General features: G+C 39.8%; 1 protein-coding gene across 2 annotated transcripts in view; it reads right to left on the bottom strand.

The window, feature by feature from the left end:
* The window catches only part of Ift88 (intraflagellar transport 88), a 94,219-nt gene that overhangs the window by 16,627 nt on the left and 51,833 nt on the right, over positions 1-25,759 (bottom strand). For both annotated transcript variants that reach the window (XM_048341694.1, XM_048341695.1), the window contains exons 19-23: positions 25,349-25,499; positions 24,807-24,922; positions 11,611-11,663; positions 9,671-9,736; positions 6,356-6,462 (exon numbers count right to left, since the gene is read on the bottom strand). In XM_048341694.1, coding sequence (XP_048197651.1) covers positions 6,356-6,462; positions 9,671-9,736; positions 11,611-11,663; positions 24,807-24,922; positions 25,349-25,499 — 493 coding nt within the window. The remainder of the gene's footprint in view (positions 1-6,355; positions 6,463-9,670; positions 9,737-11,610; positions 11,664-24,806; positions 24,923-25,348; positions 25,500-25,759) is intronic.

Raw genomic sequence — 25,759 nt, 5'->3', positions numbered from 1 at the left:
CTCAAGTTATATAGAGAGCCAGGCTTAAGCAAAAAAGCCGAGCCAAGCAAGAGGATGCAGGCCCCTAAGGAAGGGGGGTGGGGAATGAATAGGTGGGAGAACAAAATTACCTATATTAGATCTACCAAAACCCCCCAAATGAATAAAAAATTAAAACCACCAAACCAGAGCAGAAACAAAGACATAAAATCCAAAGTAAGATTTTTCTGTTGTTCTCATCTGTCTATGTATCTATTTACTTAACTATCAATCATGTGCTTTTGTGGAGCTCAAGAGGCTATGGGTTGGGGTAGAAATGCTCTGACCCATACAAGAAGAAGAGAGAATACTCAGCAAGTGCCAGGCACCAAATGTTATTGCTGTCCAGGCCTCAGGCTGTTGGGGCCAGGCCAGAGAGGGTGGGGCCTACAACTACTCCAGGGCCCAAGCCTTCATTGTCCCAGCTCCCTCTAATGAAATCTGTCAGGCATGTTGAGCTGCTTTCCTTGGAAGTCTGGACTGACTGCCACGCTCACGGCCCTGTTGCTCGCCTCAGCAGAAAGCCCCAAGTCTCAATAACCCAGCTCTTCCAGGCATCGACAGCAACTGCTTCTGGCGTCTAAGCTGCCTGTGTTGCTCCTCAGAGCTCAGACATCTCTGCCTCTCCTCTACTATGTTCTGTTTGCTTTGGCAGTGATGAGGTTTGAACTCAAGAGCTTGTGCTTGCTTAGACAGCACCACTTAAGCCATGCTTCCAGCCCTGTTCCTATGCTAGTTATTTTGGAGTCTCACTGAATTTGCTGCCAGGGCGGACCTTGAACACAGATCCTCCAGATCACAGCTTCTTGGAGAGCTAAGGTTACAGGCCCAAGCCACTGGTGCTTGCTTGCCTCCTCAACCACTGCCCGTGACAACTCACAATAAGATTCTACAGAGAGGCGTGCAGACTCCTTGACCTGTGATGGTTCCATATTCCCAGGTCCCCTGAGAAACTTTAGCCTCAATCAATAGGCACTCTCCCGAGTGGTATCTTGTAATTCCTCTCTGTGGTAAGAAGTGTAAAGCAATGTCTTTATTCATCGGGCCAGTCTTTCACTCCAGAGTAGGTGCATTCTCACAATTCTCTCAACTGGGACTATGGTTTGTGGAAGGTGGGGCTTTTCCAGACAATAGGATGAGCAGCCAGTCATCACTGTCATCTGTGTCACCTTATAATGAAGATTTCAGCTTCCACCCTACTTCTGGGGAGCCAGGAATGGCCTTGGAATGAATTCCTCCCTGCTTTCCCTCTGTTGGGTTTATTTCTCTGTGGTACTGCATGGATTCTCATTCTCTTTCTTTTTCTATTCAGAATCTAGTTTATTCTGTGTTACCAGAATTTTTCCCACAGTGTGAAAATGGTAGACACTTTTAGTCTACCATTTTCCCCTCATCCCAGAATACTATTATTCCACAAGAACTGGGTTTCTCCCAGGTCAAATCCAGAGAATTCATGAGCTTGGCCTTAATTTTGAATCCTCAGACCTCATCCACACTTGGTACTGTCCGTATCAAGCTTCAAGGGTCCTACCATACCCATTACAAATGAGGCTTTCCTAGGAACTGCCTCTTAATGGAAGCAGAACCTCTTATCTCTCAGTTTCCTTACTGAAGCCTGCCTTTCATGCCACACAGCCTCAGAGACAGAAGCGGAGTGTTCTATGCTCCTCTTACCTTTCCTTTGAGGCCTAGACTGACTTCCGTGGCCCTGCTGCTGATGGCAAAAAGCATTTGATGTAATTCCTGGTATGTAATTCCTAACTGTTCTTAATGTAAATTAAGTAAGGACTGGCTGAGCACCTGTGGCTCACGCCTGTAACCCTAGCTACTTGGGAAGGTGAGATCTGAGGATAATGGTTCAAAGCCAGCCCTGGCAGGAAAGTTTGTGAGTCTTATCTCCAATTAATCACAGAAAAATCCAGAAGTGGTGCTGTGGCTCAAGAGGTAAGAGTGCTGCCCAAGCCCAGAGTTTGAGCCCCAGCACCAGAAAAAAAAATTAAGGACTTAAACTAAATACAAATCCTGACATGTTGACATTCATTTTCTCTCCTACTCATAAAGTGATAAGGCAACAAGGGTAGGAGCCACATGTTTAAAGTTTTTAATTGTAGATCAAATATGCTCCTAAATAGCTGTGTGACCTGGATCAAGTTATGGAACCTCTATGTTGTCTCCATTATCTCATGTATAAAAAATAGACATATAGCAGTGGCATTGTGGCTTAATTGGTAGAGCACTAGCCTTGAGCACAAAGAGGCTCAGGGACAGTGCCCAAGCCCTAGGACTTGCAAAAAGAATGAAATTAAAGAAAGAAATAGTAATACTATATTCAGCATGACACAATTACTGAGATGGTCAAGTCAAATGGGGAGTGCTTCGAACAGTGCTGGCACTTATCCTGCACTCAGCTTTAATAAGAAAATGCTGCTGCAGTCTATAGCACTGAAGATAAAACCAAGAGCCTCCTGCATACTAGGCAGGTGCACCAACACTGAGCTATATGCCTGTGTTCATTGTAATCAACAATTTTAGTAATAAAGTGAAGAGGCACAGAGAAGAGTGCTAATATCACTCAAGAATAAGTGACCCAGGATATTAATTTTCTTTGTTCTTTCTTTCCTTTCTTGGTATCAAACTTCTGCCATTAGCAGAAAGACAGAGGAGAAAGCATGAAAATAGAGAGCCAATTCTTTATTCTTTAGCAGCTCCAGATAAAGGATGGATGTATTATGATATCTCTAGCTAATTACATAACCATTTCATCTTAAAGTCAACTATATGGAATGGTTCACCTACAGTTACAGAGACAAAGAACTTTAGCAGGAAACACATGAAAATCAGACTGAAAACAGAAAGTTACAAAATACTGATGGATGTTGGTGGGTCATACTTATAATCCTAGCTGGCCAGGAGACAACAGACTCGAAGATAAAGCTGGGTAAAAAATTCACAAGACACCAATTCAATAAACAGTTGAGAAGGGTGGTTCACACCTGTCAATTTAGCTATGCAGAAAGCATAAACAACAGGAGGATAATAATCTAGGCTGACGTAGTGACACCTTATTTCATAAATGACCAGAACAACAACAACAAAAAAGGCTAAAGCCATTGCTTAATCAGTAGTGTTACCCTAGCAAAACTAAGGTCCTAAGTTCAACTCTAAGGACAACAAAAAAATGTTACTGACATTTAAAAGAAAAATATATGACTAATAAGACGGAAATATGTGACTAAATCAAGATATACCTGTATAATAAGAAAATATAAATGGGTATCAACAATGTTTGTGAAGAAATTTTAATTATATAGAGAAATTGTTAAGTTTTAACATCTAGATTGATTCTAAGCAAGAAATGCAGAGAAAAGGTAATACGCTTTTAAGTTCAAGTTTAGAAGAGTATAGTTAATTCAGAAGTTTATTGCATTGTTTCATTATGAATTGTGTTTTATGCCCTACACAAGTCATGAAAAGCAATGACCTGTCCTGTCCCATAGGCTCACAGTCTACAAACCCTAAATTGAAATGGGACAGACAATAATCAGCTGAAAAGTTGGTTCTCAGGAAAATGGGAATTCTCTTTTGACCTCTCGTTTTCCTAGAATCTTTCTTTTCCATTGATGTTCCTCCACATTGGAAACAATTTTTGCATATATGATATAATGAGGAATATGGAGAAAACTTTCAAAAACAAGCAGAACAATTTGAAGACAAGGGAGAAAAGGAAAAAGTACTTAGCATGGAGTCTGGAGAAAACAAAGAGATCTCAAGGTAACTGGAGAGATCACCTGAAGGTTTATCTCAGTATTTTATGGATGTGGCTGGTGACTTTAATATTAAAGAAAGACTGAGGTATTATTAGAAAGACTAATATTTGAGCTCAAGTTCAAATATTAAGGAAAACATAACAAGAGAAGATACTAGGTGATGCTGGTTTTTATTCAGATTACAATGAAGCCAATATAAAATATTACCCAAAGAGAAGTGTTAAGAAGTTGGGAAAGGCTGGGCATAGGTGGCTCATGCCTATAATCCTAGCTACTCAGAAGGCTGTGATCTGAGGATCATGGTTAGAAGACAGCCCAGGCAGAAAAATCCCTGTAAGATTCTTATTTCCAACTAACCACTCAAAAACCATAAGTAGCACTATGGCTTAAGTGGCAGAGCACTAGCCTTGTACACAGAGGCTCAGGGACAGCGCATAGGCCCTGAGTTCAAGCACCATAACTACCACCATCACCAACAACAATAAGGAGATGGGAAAGTAAAAGAACATTGGGGCTGGAATATGGTTTAGCGGTAGAATGCTTGCCTTGAAGTCCTGGGTTCGATTCCTCAGCACCACATGAACAGAAAAAGCCGGAAGTGGCTCTGTGGCTCAAGTGGTAGAGTGCTAGCCTTGAGCAAAAAGAAACCAGAAAAAGTGCTCAGGCCCTGAGTTCAAGCCTCAGGATTGGCAAAAAAAAAAAAAAAAAAAAAAGATACACACACACACACATCAGTGGTAACTTACACTGAGTTTACCAAACTAGTTTTAATAAAGCCATAGGGAGGGCTGGGAATATGGCCTAGTGGCAAGAGTGCTTGCCTCATATACATGAAGCCCTGGGTTCGATTCCCAGCACGACATATATAGAAAACTGCCAGAAGTGGCGCTGTGGCTCAGGTGGCAGAGTGCTAGCCTTGAGCAAGAGGAGGCCAGGGACAGTGCTCAGGCCCTGAGTCCAAGCCCCAGGACTGGCCAAAAAAAAAAAAAAAGTAAATAAAGCCAGAGGGAATTATTTTTAATGACAAAAAATAGTACAGCAAAAATTCTTGAGGGGTTCCTGACATAGCTTTATTCCTGTGAATTTAGTTAATTATTATTTTTTGTGGGGCTATGAATGAACCACAGGGTTTTGCACCTGCCCGGAAAGTACTCCACCACTGAGCTCCATCCTCAGCCTTTACTATGAGTTTAAATATTCTTCTGACATGCAGCTGACACTATCAACTATATGTCAACTCTACTCTTCCGATAAGAATGGGGCTTGCTAAAAATTTCAAAGTACAAATTGATGTCAAAGGTTTCAAGTATATGAGGAATAAAAGCTGACTAATGAATATAAATACTTTGATGGAAGAGGAATTGAGACGTGGAGTCATAACTGGAAAAGGTAAGCTTTTGTTTCAATGACATTAGTCTGTTCATAATATAGCCAGATTCATTAGTCTAGCCTGGCACTACGGCTCACACCTGTAATCCTATCTACTCAGGTGGCTGAGATTTGAGGACCACAGTTGGAAGCCAGCATGGGCAGGAAAGTTAATGAACTTTAATTTTAAAGAAAGGCTGAGGTTTTATTAGGAAGACTAGTATTTGAGCTCTAGTTCAAACATTAAGGAAAACGTAACGAGAAGACACCTAAGTGATGCTGGCTTTTATTCATATTACAATGAAGCCAGCCCAGGCAGAGAGACTCTTCAATTAACCACTCAAAAACTGGAAGTGCCTCTGTGGCTCAAAGTGGTAGAATGCTAGCCTTGAGCAATAGAGCTCAGGGATAGCACCCAGGTCCTGAGTTCAAGCTCAAGGACCATTAAGAAACCCCCACAAAAACAAGAGAACAATCAGATCCATCTTAAAGACACAAGGACCAACCATAATTTGAAAGCAAATGTAGAATTCAGATTTTTTTTCTGTATTCAAAATAATTTTTTTTTTTTTTTTTTTTTTGCCAGTCCTGGGGCTTGGTCTCAGGGCCTGAGCACTGTCCCTGGCTTCTTCTTGCTCAAGGCTAGCACTCTGCCACTTGAGCCACAGCGCCACTTCTGGCCATTTTCTGTATATGTGGTGCTGGGGAATCGAACCCAGGGCCTCATGTATATGAGGCAAGCACTCTTGCCACTAGGCCATATCCCCAGCCCCTCAAAATAATTAATTTTGTAAGAAGTCATTTGTCTCTATTTTCATAAGAAAGCAAACTAGTTACTCACTCGAGTTTTCTTTTAGTCCTCTCTTTCCCTTCTTTCCTCATCTTCCCCTCCCCCATTTTCTCTCTTGCAGGTAGAAATTGCATGCTAGGCAAGTACTCTTTCATACGATGAAAAAGTTACATTTGTCTGTTCATGACTATATACTAATGTATAGAAACTACTGCATTTCCTCCCACTGGAAACATGCTCTTGTCAGAATTTTCTAAAATTAGAATTTTAGTTACTCTTCTTCTTCTTATGCCTAAACAGAACAAAATGTACTCTGCTTTCTGATACAAGCTCCTAACATCACACATCTGAGCTACAGTAGGCTGACATTTTGAAAATTAACAGATAATAGTTTTCGGCCCATACGAGATACCTGTTCCTTCATTTCTTTCATTTTTTCCAACTTCTTGAGTTTTGTGGCATATTCTTGAACTTCTTTTAATCCAATATCTGTGCAGAGACGAACCAAGAAACGCAGACCTAAATTATGAAAAAATGTATTTAGGAAAGAATGCTGCCCGTGGTGAAAGTCCAATAAATCACTGACCTTGGCATTTAGAACAGAGACAGGGTAGTATGCACAAAAACTGCCTTTCTTCTAAAAATTATTACTCCTCACAATCCTGGGGAGGCTTAACAGACTCTCTCCACAAAATAATTCAGGATATGCCATAACCTACTCATTTTGCTGAACATTAATATTCTTTTCCAAATATCTGTGTGCCTCTCTAGTTCCTTGGGATAAATTACTAAACAGCGGAGTTCCTGGATCCCAACTTTATGATTACTTTGAGGTTCTTGATTACATCTTCTAATTCTATTCTTCAGAGATTCTGCATTAGCATCTACTCCTAGGGAAGTTTAGGAAAAGTGTTGTTCTTTATTTTCCATTAGACTCAATGCTTATCATGACAAAACCCCTATGTATAATTAATTTATGCTAATAAAAAACTTTAAAAAATGGAAAGCTGCTCACTCCCTAGGGAAGCTTGGTATTCTTATATATTTTGTAATATTTGCATCAAGGTTTAAATGGTATTTCTGTGTTTCCACAGTAGCTAGGACTATAGACATGTGATATGAAACCCAGCTTAAATAACATTTCTTTCTTTTTTTTTTTTTGGCTAGTCCTAGGCCATGAACTCGGCCTGAGCACTGTCCCTGGCTTCTTTTTTGCTCAAGGCTAGCACTCTGCCATTTGAGCCACAGCGCCACTTCTGGCCATTTTCTGTATATGTGGTGCTGAGGAATCGAACCCAGGGCCTCATGTATACGAGGCAAGCACTCTTGCCACTAGGCCATATTCCCAGCCCCCTAAATAACATTTCTTGACACCCTCATAAATGAGAAGGAATACAGCATACTTCTCATTTCTCCCTTCACTACATCTACCACTTAAGTTATGTATTGTAATTATATTAGCTAGATGTTAAATCAAATTGTACTCTCACAGAGCAGCCATAAAAGTTCTGAAGTTTTAGTTAGCTTTGTAGTGAGATTCTATTATGATCAACTTTTTGTTCCTACAAGAAAGGAGACAAGTGTATTTTGTTGGTCTTACCCTTCTAGAAATATCTTTCTACTGCATTTACACATAGATATAAAGACTGTTTCACCTTTACTGGTATGTAGTGCTTGCTATTTATTGTTGCTGATAATTGGCTTGTCTTTCTTTTATTTTTGTCTTTTTTATTATTAAATTTTATTGACAATGTGTTGTGCAAAAGGGGTACAGTTACATAATAAGGCAGTGAGTACATTTCTTGTGATATCTTATACCCTTGTTTTTCTTTCCCTTCCCTAGATCAGGTAGGCATATATACAATATCCAGTGTACCAAAATCATATACAGTAACCACGTAGGATATGCCAAAGGAAATTCACCTAGAACTTTAAATGTAACATCAGCAATAGAATCCTGCTGTGTCTTTCTCTTGGAGCTGTTTTTGCTTATCCTTGTCTTATATGATCATGTGTACATAGCTGTTGAGCTATTGTGATCCACTGATAGGTCTATTCTAGACCTTTTTATGTTTAGTAGTTGTTTGGTTTTAGATACATAATGTAAAGTCGCTGACCCAAACATGTGGAAATACCATTTGAGAAGAAGTTTGTTTTGCAGACCTGGTATCTACTGTCTCTACCTCCCACCCTAACAGTCATGTATCAAGGAGGCTTGTCTTTCTTTACAGATAGCATTTTTGCCCATTCTAGAATATTTGTTTTCTCATCTTTTATTCTTTTCTTTGCCACTGTTCTGTTTACTCTTCGGCAATATTTATCATTCTTAGATTGTCTCTTGTACTCTTTATCTATCAAACTCTAATTTTTTCCAACTATGAATTTGATCTCCTGTTCTTTACTATCCTTAAATAACATTTTAATTGTGCTATACACTTTTAGCTCTCCTAAATCCTTTTTATATATTATACTCTTTGTCAGTCCTTTTTTCTTTTAGAATCTCCTATTTGTTTTTTCATCTTATTCTGTGATTTCTGCCTCTCATAGTTTTGTGACTTCTTGAAACTTACGGAAGCCAGTTGTAAGACAACTTTTTTTTTTCAGTTCCTGTGATAATTTTTTTAACTCCTGTTTTTTGGGGGTGAAAAAGATGTTTCTTTCCTTGTTAAGTGATTGTTTCATAATTTCATGCTGGTTTTACCCCCAAATCTTGGGCTGAAATGAAAGACCTATACCACAGATTTGCCCATAAACAAGCAGGATGCTTGCTTATGGTCATGTTCTTGTTCTTCAAGGACGCTGATGAACTGTTAGGCTCTAGTAGGCCAACTCTTCAGTAGGATCCTGTATAAGAAGGATCCTAGTGCTTTGTAAAGTTCTACCTCCCCACTCATGTGGCTTAACTCCACTCCCTCCAACTTCTCCATCACTGTGTCTTCTCTGGCTTGACCTTCAATATCTCCTTTTCTGATGGACCATTCTATTAGCTAAGATGGGATTTTGCTAACTTTTTCTCTGAGCTGATTGCAAACTGAATTCTCCTGATCTCTAACTCCCGAGTGGCTAGAACTGTGTGAGCCACTACCTCTGGCCCCATGTCTTGAAATTAAAGTAACATTAAAAATCCATCTTTTGGGCTGGGAGTATGGCCTAGTGGCAAGAGTGCTTGCCTCCTACACATGAAGCTCTTGGTTCGATTCCCCAGCACCATATATATGGAAAACGATCAGAGGGGGCGCTGTGGCTCAAGTGGCAGAGTGCTAGCCTTGAGCAAGAAGAGGCCAGGGACAGTGCTCAGAAGCTTAGTCCAAGGCCCAAGACTGGCAAAAAAAAAAAAAAAAAAAAAAAAAAAATCCACCTGTTATCAATATGTGATGTTTTTGTAAGCTTATAAAATCTCATAAAGCTATATACTAAGTTGCACAGTTAAAATATTTTTCCTATAAAATACCAGCTTAGTAACTTTGAAAAAAATTAATAATGAGCTAAGCATTTTTCAAAAATTTCATAAACTCTTCAGTATAGACTGGCTTACTAGTGAAGTCAACATTGTTTAAACTATTAACAAAATTCTGTAAAAATGCACACTTGCATAACCAAATTTTCCTGAACTATAAAACATTTAGACCTATGTATCACAGATAGAGGCTGCATTTATGTATATGAGGATGATGGCAACATAATTATATATTCGAACACACAGGTAATAGCCTATGCTTTCACTTACATTCAACATTTTCTGGAAATTTTCTGTGAATATCTTTGTAAGTATCTAATGCTTTCTGGTAGTTACCTATAAAGAAAAAAGAAAAACAAACTAACACAATAACAAACTAATAGAATTTAGCAAAATATTAATTTTAATTAAAAATGTTGGTATCCTTTAATGACTTAACATAATGTTTTCATGCCTGCTAGAAGCAAATATATATCATTCTTCTGGGGGAAAATGTACAAGTGAAATAAAGTTGAGAAAGTGTTAAGGCAGAACTAAATAGATAATAGTTGAAACTTAGTATTACTTTTCTTTTTTTTCAAGGTAATGGACTCTTTGTGACAACTTATAGCTTTAATTTATTGGTCTAGTTAAGCATTGGCCTGACACTCTACCACTTGAGCCACACTTCCAGCCCTGCTTTTTGCAGGTTATTTTGGAGACAGTTGCATAAACTCTTCTCAGACTGGCTTCTAACCATTACATTCTGGATCTCAGCCTCCCAAGAGCTAGGATTATAGCCATGACAGATACCATTGCTTGGCTACTTTTTACTTCTTTTTCCTTTTTTTGCCAGTCCTGGGGCTTGAACTCGGGGCTTGAGCATTGTCCCTGGCTTCTTTTTGCTCAAGGCTAGCACTCTACCACATGAGCCAGTGCCACTTCTGGCCTTTTCTATACATGTGGTGCTGAGGAATCAAATCTAGGGTTTCATGTATACAAGCAAGCACTCTTGCCACTAGGCCATATTCCCAGCCCTACTTTTACTTCTTAAAAATCAATATTTTAGTGGCTATAATGGTAGAGTTGTGTCACAAATCCATTCAATTTCCTAAAAAGTATTATTTCAGATGTACAGGTAATTAAAAAATAATTGGTCATAAATCCGTAATAATTTCAATGTTATCCATTTAGTAGGAAAAGATAAAAATGTTTTAAACACTAAAAAGTATCCTGAAAGCAATATTTTGTTTGTTCTTCAGTGTTAGGGATAAAACCCAGGACCTTGAACATGCTAAGGGAAGCACTCCACCAATGAGCTACATCCCCAACCAATCATTTGTTTCCTCATTTGCTTATTACAGCTGCAAAGAATAGGAAAAAGAGGTTTGGATCAAAGATCTTTGCTAAAGCCTCAGTAGACAAGTTACAAATTTCTATGTACAAAAGGAATAGTTATTCAAGTGCTTTAAAGAGCGTTGTAATACTTATGTAGAATAGGAAGCACTTACCACACAGTAAATGCTCAATTAAATGCTAGCTGCTGCTTCTAAACTTGCACTTTACCAACCCAAGCAGGTTGTTTTCAAACTAGTCAGAATGTGAGTGTTCATGTGCATACTTTATATTATTTCTTCAATTAATAGAACCTAGGCAGCTGAAAACTCACATTGGTATAAATAAAATATATACAGTATAACCAAATTATATATGTAGTAGGAGTTAGTGATTACATGTTTTGAGGATCACACTGGTATGTATAAAGAACCCCTATATCTACTGACCTGAGATTTAACAATTCACAGGCCTAGTGTCCCGGGCTCATCTCCCACGTTCCCTCCTCCCAGACTCCTTTCAACATTTTCTACTTCCTAGATCACATGTGTACACTGACTGTTCTAGCTGTATTTGTCCTTTGTTCCCTTTTTCAGTCAAGTAATCCTTTTTAAGAGAAGTATTTGAATACAAGATTAATATCCAAGTTGTGTGGGTTGGCTCAGGGCAGAAGTGGGTGTAGCTTAATGGCACAGCACTTGCTCATGGGCTCAATCCCTACCTTTCACCCAAAAAAAGAAAAGAAGAAAATCTGTATGTTATTACTGTATGTAACTATGATGTTCCTCCAATAATCTTCATTTTGTGTAGTGTTTTAGCAAGTAAACCTACATATTTACATACATAATAACCTAAAAGAAGAAAAGATAAGAAATTAATAAAATTAAAACATTTACCACTTCTTCTAAAACAACTAGCAACCATCAGCTGCCATTTCACTTGCGTGGGCCTATGAAAGAAATAAATTGGTTCAAATTAGATATATAACAAAAATAATCTGAGATAGTCAGTTTTATAAAGCTTTATCTCTATAGTACCTTTGAATTAATCTGTGACTTTTATCAGATCATTTTTTATTATTGTAAATAACAGGCATATAATTTCCTGCATTATGATCTTTCAACCTCTAGAGTCTTTCAAGGTTCACCTAAACATGCTAGGTACTGGGGTTTGAACTCAGGGCTGGCATGCTATCTCCAGCCATGTTTTTTGCTAGTAATTTTGGAGATGGAGTTCAGTAAACTTCTCTTTTCTAAGCTGGTTTCGAACCAAGATCCCAGCTTCAGAGTAGCTATAATTATAGGTGAGCCACTGGTGCTCTGTTTATTTATGAAAAACATTTAAATTGTCTGGTTAAAAAAAACACAACTAAGAGGGAAGATGGCGCCGCCACAGTAGGGAGGCACCCCAACTCGCTCCAACTGAATAGTGAGCTGGGAACTCCAGCACCCAACACCCCATCAAGAACCCAGCAAACCCAGCAGCAAGAAGCAATAGAGAAACACAGGAAACGAAAAAGAACAAAAAAAGAAGAGCCTATAACCTGCACGGAGCCGGAAAATCTCCAGGGTACCCCCCCACCCGCCGACCCTGGCCCGAACAGGGCCAGGCTAGGAAAGGGGACCCGGCGCCAACAAACCGACTACTGAAAAGTCACACCAGGAGCACAGAGTCCGGACAGCAAGAGCTCCACGGATCCCAGACGGAGTGCAGACCACCGAGACAGACAGCAGCAGCAAAGGACCGGAGGTGCGGGGACAGAACGGCTGGGATCAGACGTAAGCAGCAGGGGAACCCGAGGTGCAGATGGGGAGAGCCAGGGCCGCCACCACCAAACGACCGATCACCCCGATCACCGATCACCCCAGCACCACAGCCCCGAAAAATCCACAGCAGCGCAGGACACACACTCAACCCAGGACCAGTAAGTTCCCCATCACCCCCCCAAACGAGAGACCAGCTCTAGCAGAGACCCAAACCCTACAAAGAAGCTAGAGCTCCCTCCGTCCCCCTCCCTACCCCGAGGGAATAAAGCAGCTCCATAGCTGGCAGCACTAAGACTTCTGGGAGGAAGCAGGAACTAACAGAGGTGGAGCAGCACCAAGGCATCCCCCCCTCCAAAGCCCCAGCAGGGCCAGCTGAACCTGGCCACACAGGCCCCGCCCCCTCCCCAGCAGGGGCCCGGGGACTGGTAGGCTTTGGAAGCCCCAGGCTCGCTGGTGAGCAACACCAGCACAGCAGGGTCACCTGGGCCCGAACACACGCCCCCCTCACAGTGGAGGCACAGAATCTGCGGGCCCCAACCCGCGCCCGGACACTTGATCCTGCAGGGGCCCACGCATACCATCCCCCCACAACAAATTCGCGAGAGGACACAAGCATCCTCCAACAACTCGGGCAACTCATCCCCAAAGGAAGCACTAGAGTGCACACGCACGCGCTCCCTGGAGGGCCAGCGTAGGCCAGCGTGTTAGCCCCCCAGCAGGAGGACCTCTTGCCCAAACCCCCACGGGAGTGCACAAGCGGGCACAAGTGAGGGTGACCACCTCAGCAACAATCGAGAAGGTTATGCTCACCCATTGGGCAGTAAGGTTCAACAGCCAAACTCAAACCCAGAGCCAGGACACAAGTCTCCCACTGATGGACCAGTGGGAACCAGCACAAAGCCAAACCAGGGAAGCCACCCACAGATCTTCAGATGCGCAAATCACAAAGAAATATAACAAATTTCATCAAAGGGCAAGCCAACTCACCAACTCCAAAAAGCAGCATGACTGAAGAGGAGATGGAGAATAAGAAAACAACTGAGGCTATGTTAGCAGAAATGATGGAAAGAAAGCCTCAGAAACGAAATCAGAAAACAATTCCAGGAGTTTAGAGTAGAAGTCTCGAAGGACATCCAGGAAGCCAAGAAAGAAATGGAAGCAAAAATGGATACAGTGCAAACTTCCATTAAAGAAGACCTTAACATCCTGAGAAGTGAAATGCATGAAAAAATAGATTTAAAATACAACTCTTTAAAGGAAGAAATTTCCATGATCAGAGCTGATCTGGCAACCATAAATAGCTCTCTGACATCCATAAACTCCGCACCTGAATCCACAGCACAAAGAATTGATCATATGGAAGCCACAATCTCTCTCTTGGACGATGATGCAGCCGATAAGAACCAGAAAATTACCACGCTCCAGGGCAGAGCTCCAGGGCAGACTAATCTAGGAGCTAGTGGACAAAGACAAGAGATATAATCTGCGCATAATTGGAATAGAAGAAGGAGCCAAATACCAGAGCAGAGGGCTTCAACATATTTTCAATAAAGTTATTGCAGAAAACTTCCCCAATCTCACAAGGGAACCCCATCCAGGTAACCGAAGCCTATAGGACACCTGGCAGACCAGATCCTAGAAAAGCCACGCCAAGGCACATAATATTCAAGACTTCAGATCTCAAGAATAAAGAGCAAAATTTGAATGCAGCCAAAGCAAAGAAAGAAATTTATTACAATGGGAAGAGGATCTGAATAACAGCAGACCTCTCCACACAAACCTACCACACGCGAAGAGAATGGAAGAACACCATTCAAGTCCTACAGGCCAACCACTGCCAACCTAGAATAAAATATCCAGCGAAGCTGGAGTTCATATTCGAGGGGAAAACCAGATCTATCCATAGCAAAGAGGATCTAAAGGAGTATGTGAATAAAAAACCAGCCCTACAGCGAATTCTAAGAGGGGAATCCCACCCAACAGAAATTGTACAGGACACACAGTCAGAAACAGAAAGAAACTACAATAGCCAGAGCCCAACAGAAAGAGCAGCTCACTAAAGACAAGGAAAAAAAAAAAAGAGGAAAAACAGCCCAACAAGAAAAAGGAAGGAGAAAAAACACTCTTATCCTTGATCTCTTTGAATATAAACAGTATAAACTCTCCTATAAAGAGGAGCAGACTGGCAGAATGGATCCGCAAACAAAAAGTTGCCATCTGTTGTCTACAAGAGACCCACCTTACAGCAAGGGATAAAAACAGGCTCCGAATGAAAGGATGGAGCAAGATCTTCCAAGCAAACGCACTTACCAAAACAGCAGGAGTAGCCATCCTGATCTCAGACAAGCTAGACTTCTCATTAAAATCAACTCAAAAAGACAAAGAAGGTCACTACATTTTAATACAAGGAAAAATCCAGAATCAAGACATCACGGTGATAAATGTATACTCACTGAACAAAAGAGGCCCTACATATGTCAAGCAAATTCTCACAGAACTACAGAACAAGATAGACGCAAACACAATCATAGTGGGTGACTTTAATACCCCACTCTCTCCAAGAGACAGATCCAACACCCAGAGGATTAGCAAGGGAGCTGAGGACCCAAATGGATCTGACAGATCTATACAGAATCTTCCACCCTACAGAGACCCAATACACCTTCTTCTCAGCAGCCCATGGATCATACTCCAAAATAGACCATGTCATAGCCCACACAAAGAACCTCAGCAAATACAAAAATATTGACGTCATCCCAAGTATTATATCTGACCACAGTGGATTAAAGGTAACCCTCAATAACAACGGTAACCACAGAGGCTATACACATTCTTGGAGGCAAAACCCCACATTGTTATCCAACACTTGGGCCACAGACCAAGTTAAAGATGAAATTAATGAATTCATAAGCCACAATGACAATAAAAATACATCACAAAGAAACCTACGGGATGCAGCTAAGGCAGTACTGAGGGGCAAGATCATTGCCCTCAGCACTCACATTAAAAGAATGGAAACAGAGCAGGTGAATAACCTCATGATGAAACTAAAACAACTGGAGAAACAAGAAATGATCGAATCTAAAATGATGAGGAGAGAGATCACAAAGACTAAAGAAGAGATAAATCTGATTGAAAATAGAAAGACCATTCAACAAATAAATAAGACTAAAAGCTGGTTCTTTGAGAAAATAAATAAAATTGACAGACCCCTTGCAAGACTTAAAAAAAAAGAAGAGAGGGCTGGGGATATGGCCTAGTGGCAAGAGTGCTTGCCCAGTATACATGAGGCCCTGGGTTCAATTCCCCAGCACCACATATATAGAAAATGGCCAGAAGTGACGCTGTGACTCAAGTGGCAGAGTGCTAGCCTTGAGCGGGAAGAAGCCAGGGACAGTGCTCAGGCCCTGAGTCCAAGGCCCAGGACTGGCAAAAAAAAAAAAAGAAGAAGAGAAGAGACTCATATACGTAAAATCAGGGACTCCACCGGAAAAATAACAACAAGTACACACGATATTTACATCCGTAAATAAATCAATGTAATTCACCACATCAACAAAACTAAAATCAAGAATCACATTGTTATCTCAGTCGATGCCCAAAAAGCCTTTGACAAAATACAACATCCATACTTATTAAAAGCTCTGGAGAAAACAGGAATAGATGGAACATTCCTCAAAACAATAAAAGCCATATACAACAGACCAACTGCTAATATCGTATTAAATGGGGAGAAACTAAAATCATTCCCCCTAAACTCAGGAACAAGACAAGGATGCCCACTCTCCCCACTTCTTTTCAACATAGTGCTGGAATCCCTAGCCATAGCAATAAGGCAAGAGGAGGACATCAAAGGGATCCACATCTGCAAGGAAGAAATCAAGTTATCCCTATTCGCAGATGACATGATCTTATATCTGAAGGACCCAAAAAACTCAGTCCCCAAACTCCTACACCTAATAAACCATTTTGGCAAAGTAGCAGGATACAAAATCAATCCGCAAAAGTCAGCAGCTTTTCTGTACACTAGCAATGTACAAACAGAAAAGGAAATTATGGAAACAATTCCATTAACAGTAGCCAAAAATAAATAAATAATAAAGTACCTAGGGATCAACCTAACCAAGGACGTGACGGACCTATTTAATGAGAACTATAAAAATCTAATAAGGGAAATCAAAGAAGACACAAGGAGATGGAAAGACCTCCTATGCTCATGGGTACGCAGAATCAATATAGTGAAAATGGCCATATTGCCCAAATTGTTATACAAATTCAATGCAATCCCTATCAAAATCCCAGTTACATTCTTCACTGAAATAGAGAAAGCAATCCATAAATTCATATGGAACAGCAAAAGACCTAGAATAGCCAAAGCAATTCTAAGCAAAAAAACAAGTGCAGGAGGTATCACAATACCAGACTTCAAGCTCTACTACAGGGCCATCATAACAAAAACAGCCTGGTATTGGTATAAAAACAGACCTGAAGACCAATGGATTAGTATTGAAGATCTAGAAATAAAACCGCACTCTTACAGTCAGCTGATATTCGACAAAGGAGATAAAGACATACAATGGAATAAACAGAGCCTCTTCAACTACTGGTCCTAGGAGAACTGGGCAGCCATATGCAGAAACTCAAAGTAGACCCAAGCCTATCACCATGCACCAAGATCAACTCAAAATGGATCAAGGACCTCAATATCAGACCTGAATCCTTGAAACTACTGAAGGACAGAGTAGGAAAGACGCTAGAACTTAGAGGCACAGGAAGGAACTTCCTGAATAGTGTCCCAGGGGCACAACAGATAGGGGAGAGACTCGACAAATGGGACTTCTACAAATTAAAAAGTTTCTGCACAGCTAAGAACATAGCCACCAAACTAGAAAGACAGCCAACCATATGGGAAAGGATCTTTACCAGCACAGCAACAGACAAAGGCCTAATATCTGTCATCTACAGAGAACTCAAAAAACTAAGCCCCTCCAAGCCCAGTAAACCAATTTGGAAATGGGCAAAGGAGCTAACGAGAGACTTCACAAGAGAAGAGATAAAAATGGCAAAGAAACATATGAGGAAATGTTCAACATCCCTGGTAGTAAAGGAAATGCAAATAAAAACAACCCTGAGATACCACCTCACTCCAGTTAGAATGGTCTATACTCTGAACTCAGGCAACAACAAATGCTGGAGGGGGTGCAGGGAAAGAGGAACCCTTCTCCATTGTTGGTGGGAGTGCAAATTAGTACAACCACTTTGGAGAACAGTATGGAGGTTTCTCAAAAAGCTCAACATAGACCTACCCTATGACCCAGCCATACCACTCCTAGGCATCTATCCTGAACAGCAGGTCCCAAAATATCAAAAAGACATCCACACTTCCATGTTTATCGCTGCACAATTCACAATAGCCAAAATATGGAATCAGCCCAGATGCCCCTCCACAGATAAATGGATCCAATACACAATGGAATACTACATAGTGATTAGGAATGGTGAAATATTGTTATTCGCAGGGAATTGGTCAGAACTTGAACAAATAATGTTGAGCGAGACAAGCCTAGAACACAGAAAACAAAGGGGCATGATCTCCCTGATATATGACTGTTAAGATGGGGTGACGGAGAGACAGTAGAGACCAGGTCTGTGAAACCAAAAACTTCTTGTCAAATGGTATTTCCCACAGGATCGGTCAGCGACTCAACATTATGTAACTAAAACCAAACAACTACTGTACATATAAAGGTCAAAAATTGACCTCTCAGTGGAATACAATAGCTCAAAAGCTATGTATGTACGGTCATATAAGACTACTGTTGACATATTGTTTAATGTCGACATTACATTTAAAGTCCTAGGAGAATTTTCTTTGGCATAGCCCACGCGGCTACTGTATATTTTCTTGGTATAGTGTGTATTGTATATATGTCTACCTGACCTAGGGAAGGGAAAGAAAAACAGGGTGTAAGATATCACAAGAAATGTACACACTGCCCTACTATGTAACTGTATCCTTTTTGCACAACACCTTGTGAAAAAAATTTTGTTTAATTATTAAATAAATTACAAAAAAAATCAAAACAAACAAAAAAACACAACTAAAGGAGCCGGGAGTAAAGGGTGCCCAAACAGTAGAGAATCGCCCTGGCTCTCTGTAACCATATAGAGTTGGGGTCCCAACAGGCAGTTCCCCCAAGGGTTTGGCAACAATGAATAAACAAGCAGAGAATCACAGGAACTGAAGAAAACTCACAATTTATATACACACAAAGAGGGAAAATCCCCTATCCCTTGCAGGCAGAGTGAGATGGAAAATAAAATATCACGAGTCGAGGATCAAATGGAGCTGGAACAGAAAGTCAAAGGTATGGAAAAACATTCAGAAATTACCAAAGGGAAATCCATGAATTGGCATACTCACCCAAGAAATCAAATCTCCGTAAAATTGGGATCAATGAGGGGGAAGAATTTCATAACAGAGGCATTGAACACCTATTCAATAAGGTAATCACAGAAAACTTCCCCAAACTTGAGAGAAAAATCTCACCCACATAACAGAAGCATATAGAACACCTAGGAGACAGAGTCTTAGAAGGAACATTTCCAGACACATCACTAAAAGTATTAGACTTGAACAGCAAGGAACTGATTGTAAATGCTACAAAATCAAAGAGGGAACTAGATTACAATGGAAAGAAAACCAGAATCACTATGGACCTCTCTACATAAAACCTCAAAGTAAGAAGAGCCTGGAAAGGTAGTATCCAGACCCTCTTGTAGGTCAACAACTGCCAAACCAAACTGGTGTTCATCATCCCTGGCCGGAAAGGAAGTACAAATCAAAACAACCCTGAGATACCATCTTACCCCAGTTGGACTGGCCAATATTCCAAATTCAAACAACAACAAATGCTGGCAAGGATGTGGAGAAAAAGGAACCCTACTGCACTGCTGGTGTGAATGTAAACTAAAACAACCACTCTGGAGAGCAGCATGAAGGTTCCTCAAAAAGCTAAACATAGACCTTCTCTACAACCCAGCCATACCACTCCTAGGCATCTATACTGAGCATCATGAACCGGGATATGACAAGGACACCTACATATCCATGTTCATTGCTGCACTGTTCACAATAGCCAAGATATGCAAACAGCCTAGATGCCCCACAATATATGTATGGATCCCCAAAATGTAGTACCTATATACAATGGAATTTTACACAGCCATTAGAAAGGATGAAATAATGGCATTTGCAGGGAAATGGATGGAACTAGAATAAATCGTATTGAGTGAGATAAGTCAACATCAGAGAGACAAACGGGTAAAACAATATGCATACTGAAATGAACTCCAAAGCTAGGCAAAGAAGGGACCTTTTCTTAATTAGTCTTTTTGTTTTCGGATGACTGTATTCCTTACCACATATATGGTGTATACATGTGCACACCTGAGGGAAGATGGGGAGACGGCAGAGAATCAGTGGAAATTGGGTGAAAATGTGCAGCAATGGGGCCCCACTGGCTGAACTGGATAGTGATGAAAGTGAGCCAAACAACTCATGGGCAGGGATGGGTGGGAGGGAATGGGAGAGAATGAGGGAACAGATGATACTATGCAAAAGGAAGGAAATGTACTTATCACCTGACATATGCAAAGGTAACCCCACTGTATATCATCTCTAAAACAACGAAGTAATAAAAGAAAAATAACATTACAGTTCATTTTAAACATGACTGCTTTGCCATCATCCTTAACAATAATGCTATTTAGGTTTGCAAATTTAGTACCTAAGGAATAATTTTCACCTTGTGTTTGAATAAGACTGCAACAACAGCAAGCAACAAAAAGTTTTTTAAAAAGGAGTGTTAATCTCCTACTTCTTACCAGGAGATCAAATTCTGTTTAAATAAATAACCATAACCAGGATTTCTAAAGTCTACTATTTAAACATGCCTACAAAGGTGAGATTTGAGAAAAAGACAGCGTAGGAACTATTCAATGTGCCTCTCTCACATCTTAAAAGTCTCTACTTACTCAATAACATCAAAAGACTAAAGTTTTTGGTCTATTTTGAGTTAATTTTTCTTTCTTTTTTTCCAGTCCTGAGGCTTGAGCTCAGGGCCTGAGCACTGTCCCTGGCTCTTTTGCTCAAGACTAGCACTTTACCTCTTGAGCCACAGTGCAACTTCTGTCTTTTTCTATATATGTGGTTGTTGAGGAATCAAACCCAGGGCTTCATGTATACAAGGCAAGCACTCTACCACTAGGCCATATTCCCAGCCCTATTTTGAGTTAAGTTTTATTCATGATAGAAAAAGGTTCAGCCTTTTTTTTTTTTTTTTTTTTTTTTTTAAGATAGGGTCTTTCTGTGTAGCTTAAACTGGCCTCAAACTGAGCAATCTCCTGAGTGCTAGGATTACAGGTATGTACTACCATTCTGGTTGTCCATGCACTTCTTGTCAAAGAGAATGCTGAAAGGAGTGACATTGATCAAGATGCACTGCATTCATAAACTGCTTTGGTGAATGGCAATTTCTTTGTACTACTACTTAAAGATGATAAAAAAAATTGTTGAAATTAACTTACATATATGGCTCTTAAATTGGAGTTCTAAATCTTACATCTGTCTAGCCTTCTGTCAGTACCACTGTTTCCATCACAGTAGCATGGAAGCTAATTTTGGAATCACCAAGTGTGAGTCCTGCAACTTTGTTCCTTTTTCTAATTATTTTCACTATTTAGGGGCCCTTGAGATTCTATATGTTTAGTAAGGTGGATAGTCTATTTCTTCAAAACGTATTACTGGGTGCTGTGGGTTTGGTTCATGTTGTTGAGTGCTTACTTAGGATGCACAAGACCCTGTGTTTATCTCTAGTATTGAAAAAGAAAAACATATATTGGGGTTTTGGTACAGACTGTAGAGAACCTAAAAATCACTTTGGGGAGTAGTATTATCTTACCGATATCAAGTCTTCCAATCTACGTACATGGACCTTTTGATTTATTTATGTCCTTTAAAATTTCAAGAATTTTCAGTGTATATCTTTAATGGTTAAATCCTATTTTAAATTCTTTTTGATGCTATGATAAATAAAATTGTTTTCTCAACGATGTAAGTAATTACAATAAATTTTTATGTGGTAATTTTAAGTGATTCAATAGTACTAAATACATTCATCAGACTCTCTTGTAAATTCCTTGGGTATACCTACATAAAAGATCATATTTATAGTCAAAATACTTTCATTCTAATCTTCCCAATATTATATGTCATTTTTACTTTTCAACTTTATAATGAGTTCATTGGGAAGTAACTCACTGTAAGTCATCTTTTGTTTACCTGGAAGTGTCTTACTTTCACTAGGCAAAGAATTGGCCTAGGCAAATAATTCTTTAAAAAAAAAATTAATTTGATAAAGAATTCTTTTTTTTTTTTTTTTTTTTTTTTTTGCCAGTTCTGGGGCTTGGACTCAGGGCCTGAGCACTGTCCCTGGCTTCTTTTTGCTCAAGGATAGCACTCTGCCACTTGAGCCTCAGAGCCACCTCTGGCTGTTTTCTGTATATGTGGTGCTGGGGAATTGAACCCAGGGCTTCATGTATATAAGGCAAGCAGCACTCTTGCCACTAGGCCATATCCCCAGCCCATTTCTGGCTTTTCTATATATGTGGTGCTGAGGAATCAAACCCAGGCCTTCATGTATGCAAGGCAAGCACTTTACCACTAGGCCATATTCCCAGCCCCAACAAACAATTCTTCTTAATGGACCATTTTTATCATTTTCTTCTTTTTGTAATCTCAGGACTTTATAAACAGGGCATCTAATTGTCTCCTGGACTTGAAGGTTTCTGTCCAGAAGTCTGCAGACAATTTTATTGAACAGTCCCTTCATGTGATGAGTCACTTTTCTCTTGTTGCTTTCAAGACCCTGTTAATAGTTGGACTATAATGTGTCTCATTATGGGGTTTTGAGTTTTTCCTACTTAAGAGTTCACTAAACTACTTGGACATAGATTTGCAAATATAAGTCCTCAAATATGGGAACTGATGGCCATATTTTGTTTAAATAGTTCTTTTTCTTTTTGTCCCATCTGGAACTCCTAACATACATTGGTCTGCCTGATGGTATTTCATGATATTAAATAATATTTTCTAAAATATGAAAGACACAACAGTTCCTACAGTAAAGAAACAGTACGGTAAGAAATTCAACTTAATTCAACTCCTTGCCAAATACTCTGTAACATGCAAAGAACTATATGACATAAGAATTAATGTTTCCACCTCTAAAGAACTTATATTTTTATTCATTATATAGTTATTGTTGAGGTAAATGTAAAATATGCTAACACACATGTACAATAATTATGTGATTGAAAATAATAGTATATTTTTAAAAGGATTATCATAAGAAAGAAAATTAAGGAGTATACTACTACATAAATGTTCAGCCGGGTGCCAAGTGGCTCTAGTTTGTAATCTTCAGGAGGTTGAGATCTAAGAATCACGGTTTGAAGCCAGCACAGTCAGGAAAGCCCATGAGACTCTAAAACTCTTCACTTACCCTTGGCAACAGTCCTCAAAACATTCATCTGAGACAAATGTACAAAAAATAATTGACTAATACAAATCCTTCACAGACCACTTAAACCACTGAAGTCTTCTTTTTTGGTTCAAATAATTCTTAGTTACATTTCATCTTAAAATTCAATTTGGTCAATTACAAAGCAGAATAGGATTTCTGAGTAATTTTTGCCTGAATATAAACATTCTGATATAAACTTAAGGACACTTAAAAGTTTATTTATTTATTTATTGGCCAGTCCTGGGCCTTGGACTCAGGGCCTGAGCACTGTCCCTGGCTTCCCTTTTGCTCAAAGCTACCACTCTGCCACTTGAGCCACAGTGCCACTTCTGGCCGTTTTCTGTATATGTGGTGCTGGGGAATCGAACCCAGGGCCTCATGTATACGAGGCAAGCTCTCTCGCCACTAGGCCATATCCCCAGCCCCTAAAAGTTTATTTTTAATATATAATGTATGTCAATTATAAATTGAAACCAGCATGACTTTTTTCTATTAGGATTCTTTCAGAAATGAAACTGCCTATAGTCATGTTTTGATTTATGAAGAAATTACACTAGTTCACAGATATATTACCAAGAAAAATACATGATGTACACTATAGAAGATACTTTTAAAATTCCATGAAAATGGAATATAGTTATCAAAATAAATATACCAAGCAAAATGGAATAAAATATAAGAAAATAAATAATCACAAATATTCATTAGTATTTTTTGAATTTATTATGTTCATCAGACAATTTTTTTTTTTTTTTTTGCCAGTCCTGGGGCTTGGACTCAGGGCATGAGCACTTTCCCTGGCTTCTTTTTGCTCAAGGCTAGCACTCTGCCACTTGAGACACAGTGCCACTTCTGGTGCTGGGGAATTGAACCCAGGACTTCATGTATAGGAGGCAAACACTCTTGCCACTAGGCCATATTCCAAGCCCCAGACACTATTTTTTTTGTCTATCAGTGTTGGGGGTCAGCTGTGCCTTTAAGAGGCCACAGCTGACCTTGGCCTGTCCCTCTCCTTCCTGCCTTTAACAGGAAAAGAAGCCCCTGCTCCTGGGGCGAGCACATGTCTGATGGCCTGATGGCGGGGTACCCCCAGAAACCCAATCCTTGGGGGGCTGGGTCTCTGCCCACAAGGGAGGTCCCCTGACATCACTTGATGGACACCCCTCGTGGCCAATCTGTTCTCCCTCTCTTGTGCCCGCCTTTGGGGTATATCTTTGTGGCTTCTCATTTGAATAAATAGAACCATCCCAGAGACATCTCTAGGACCTCACGCGCTCGTGTCTTCCTTGGGGTGAGATTATGGAGGTCTCGCGACCACACGCCACCTGAGGCTAATCTGGCTCCCCGCTCCCGTGTCCGATCCCTACTGGCCAGGCAGGACCTGAGAGAGTGAGTATGGATGCCCAGCAGAGGAGATAGATAAGCCCAGGACCCCTCCCCACGAGGGTGGGGAGGGATAGAGCGAAGCCTGGCAATTTAAAGCCAACATATCAGTACATTGACTTGAACTCGGGGCCCTGAACTCTAACTCAGCTTTCTTGCTCACAGTTGATAGTCCACCATTTGAGCTACACCTCCAGCCCAGTATTTTGTTGGTTAATTGGAGGAATCTCTAGGACTCCTCTGCCTCATCTGGCAGACAAAAACGTATGATACACTGGTGGGTAGTTCAGATATTAATTTTCCAGATTAAAAAATACGAATACATTAGCTAAACATAAGATTGCAAAAGTAACTTACTGTATAAGAGAAGCTCTTTCAAAGTACTGAATGGCTTTTTCACAAAACTGAGTGTCAATGTAATATGCTCCAAGCCACTCAATGACTTCAATGTTAGAAGGGAAATACCTGTATGACTAGAAAAGTATGGAATGTGAAAATACAAGTTCAATATGGCAGCATATAATAAGCATCTTCAATACTTTATCTACTGAGCAAGTTTATCTACTATGAAATTTCTTAATAGAAATGAACCTTTCAAGTTTCAAAACATGATCTTAAGCTTTCAGTTTTCAATTATCTAGAGATTTTTACTTACATATGATTCAAGTTGTATTTAATATTTAATCCCTACAAGGATGTAAATCATGCTTTAAAAGAAAAACCAGTTAATACTTTTATTTCACTTTTAATAAAAACATTTAAGAATGTTATATATTATTTTAAATCACTATTCATTGAAAATGGATAAAAGTCTGAGTGTTTAAAGGCTGATCTCTTAAAATTCATAAAATGCTAAAAAAATAAAAAATAAAAATAGTACGGAATGCTGATACACGTACCTCATAGTAATATTGGAATGCCTGTGACTTGTCTCCTTCACTGTCGTACAATTCTCCCAGTTTGGCTAGAACTCTGGAATCTGTTGGAACAACGCTGATCAGCTGCATCAACCATTCAATAGCTTGACTGGGATCTTTCATTAATTCATGTCTTGAGCAGAGTCAGTTAAGGATGATACAAAGTTTTCTACATTCACTACCCAATAAACAGAACTAAAATGGTTAGAGCAACAACATTTCTTAATCTACATTGATTTGCAGTCATTCCCTCTAGATTTCTAATTAACACTTTTGTCTGCTCTCTATGTATTCCTTTCCCTTCATTATTCTCCACTGGAATCAAACTCCAGATTTCTAGAAGACATATTCTAAACATTTATCCAACATTTCTTCTTCAAAAATTCTTAAATG

The sequence above is a fragment of the Perognathus longimembris genome, chromosome 3, assembly GCF_023159225.1.
Source record: "Perognathus longimembris pacificus isolate PPM17 chromosome 3, ASM2315922v1, whole genome shotgun sequence".
Lineage (NCBI taxonomy): Eukaryota > Metazoa > Chordata > Mammalia > Rodentia > Heteromyidae > Perognathus > Perognathus longimembris.
Note: the sequence above shows the minus strand (reverse complement) of the source record. Positions and strands in the feature narration are given on the sequence as shown.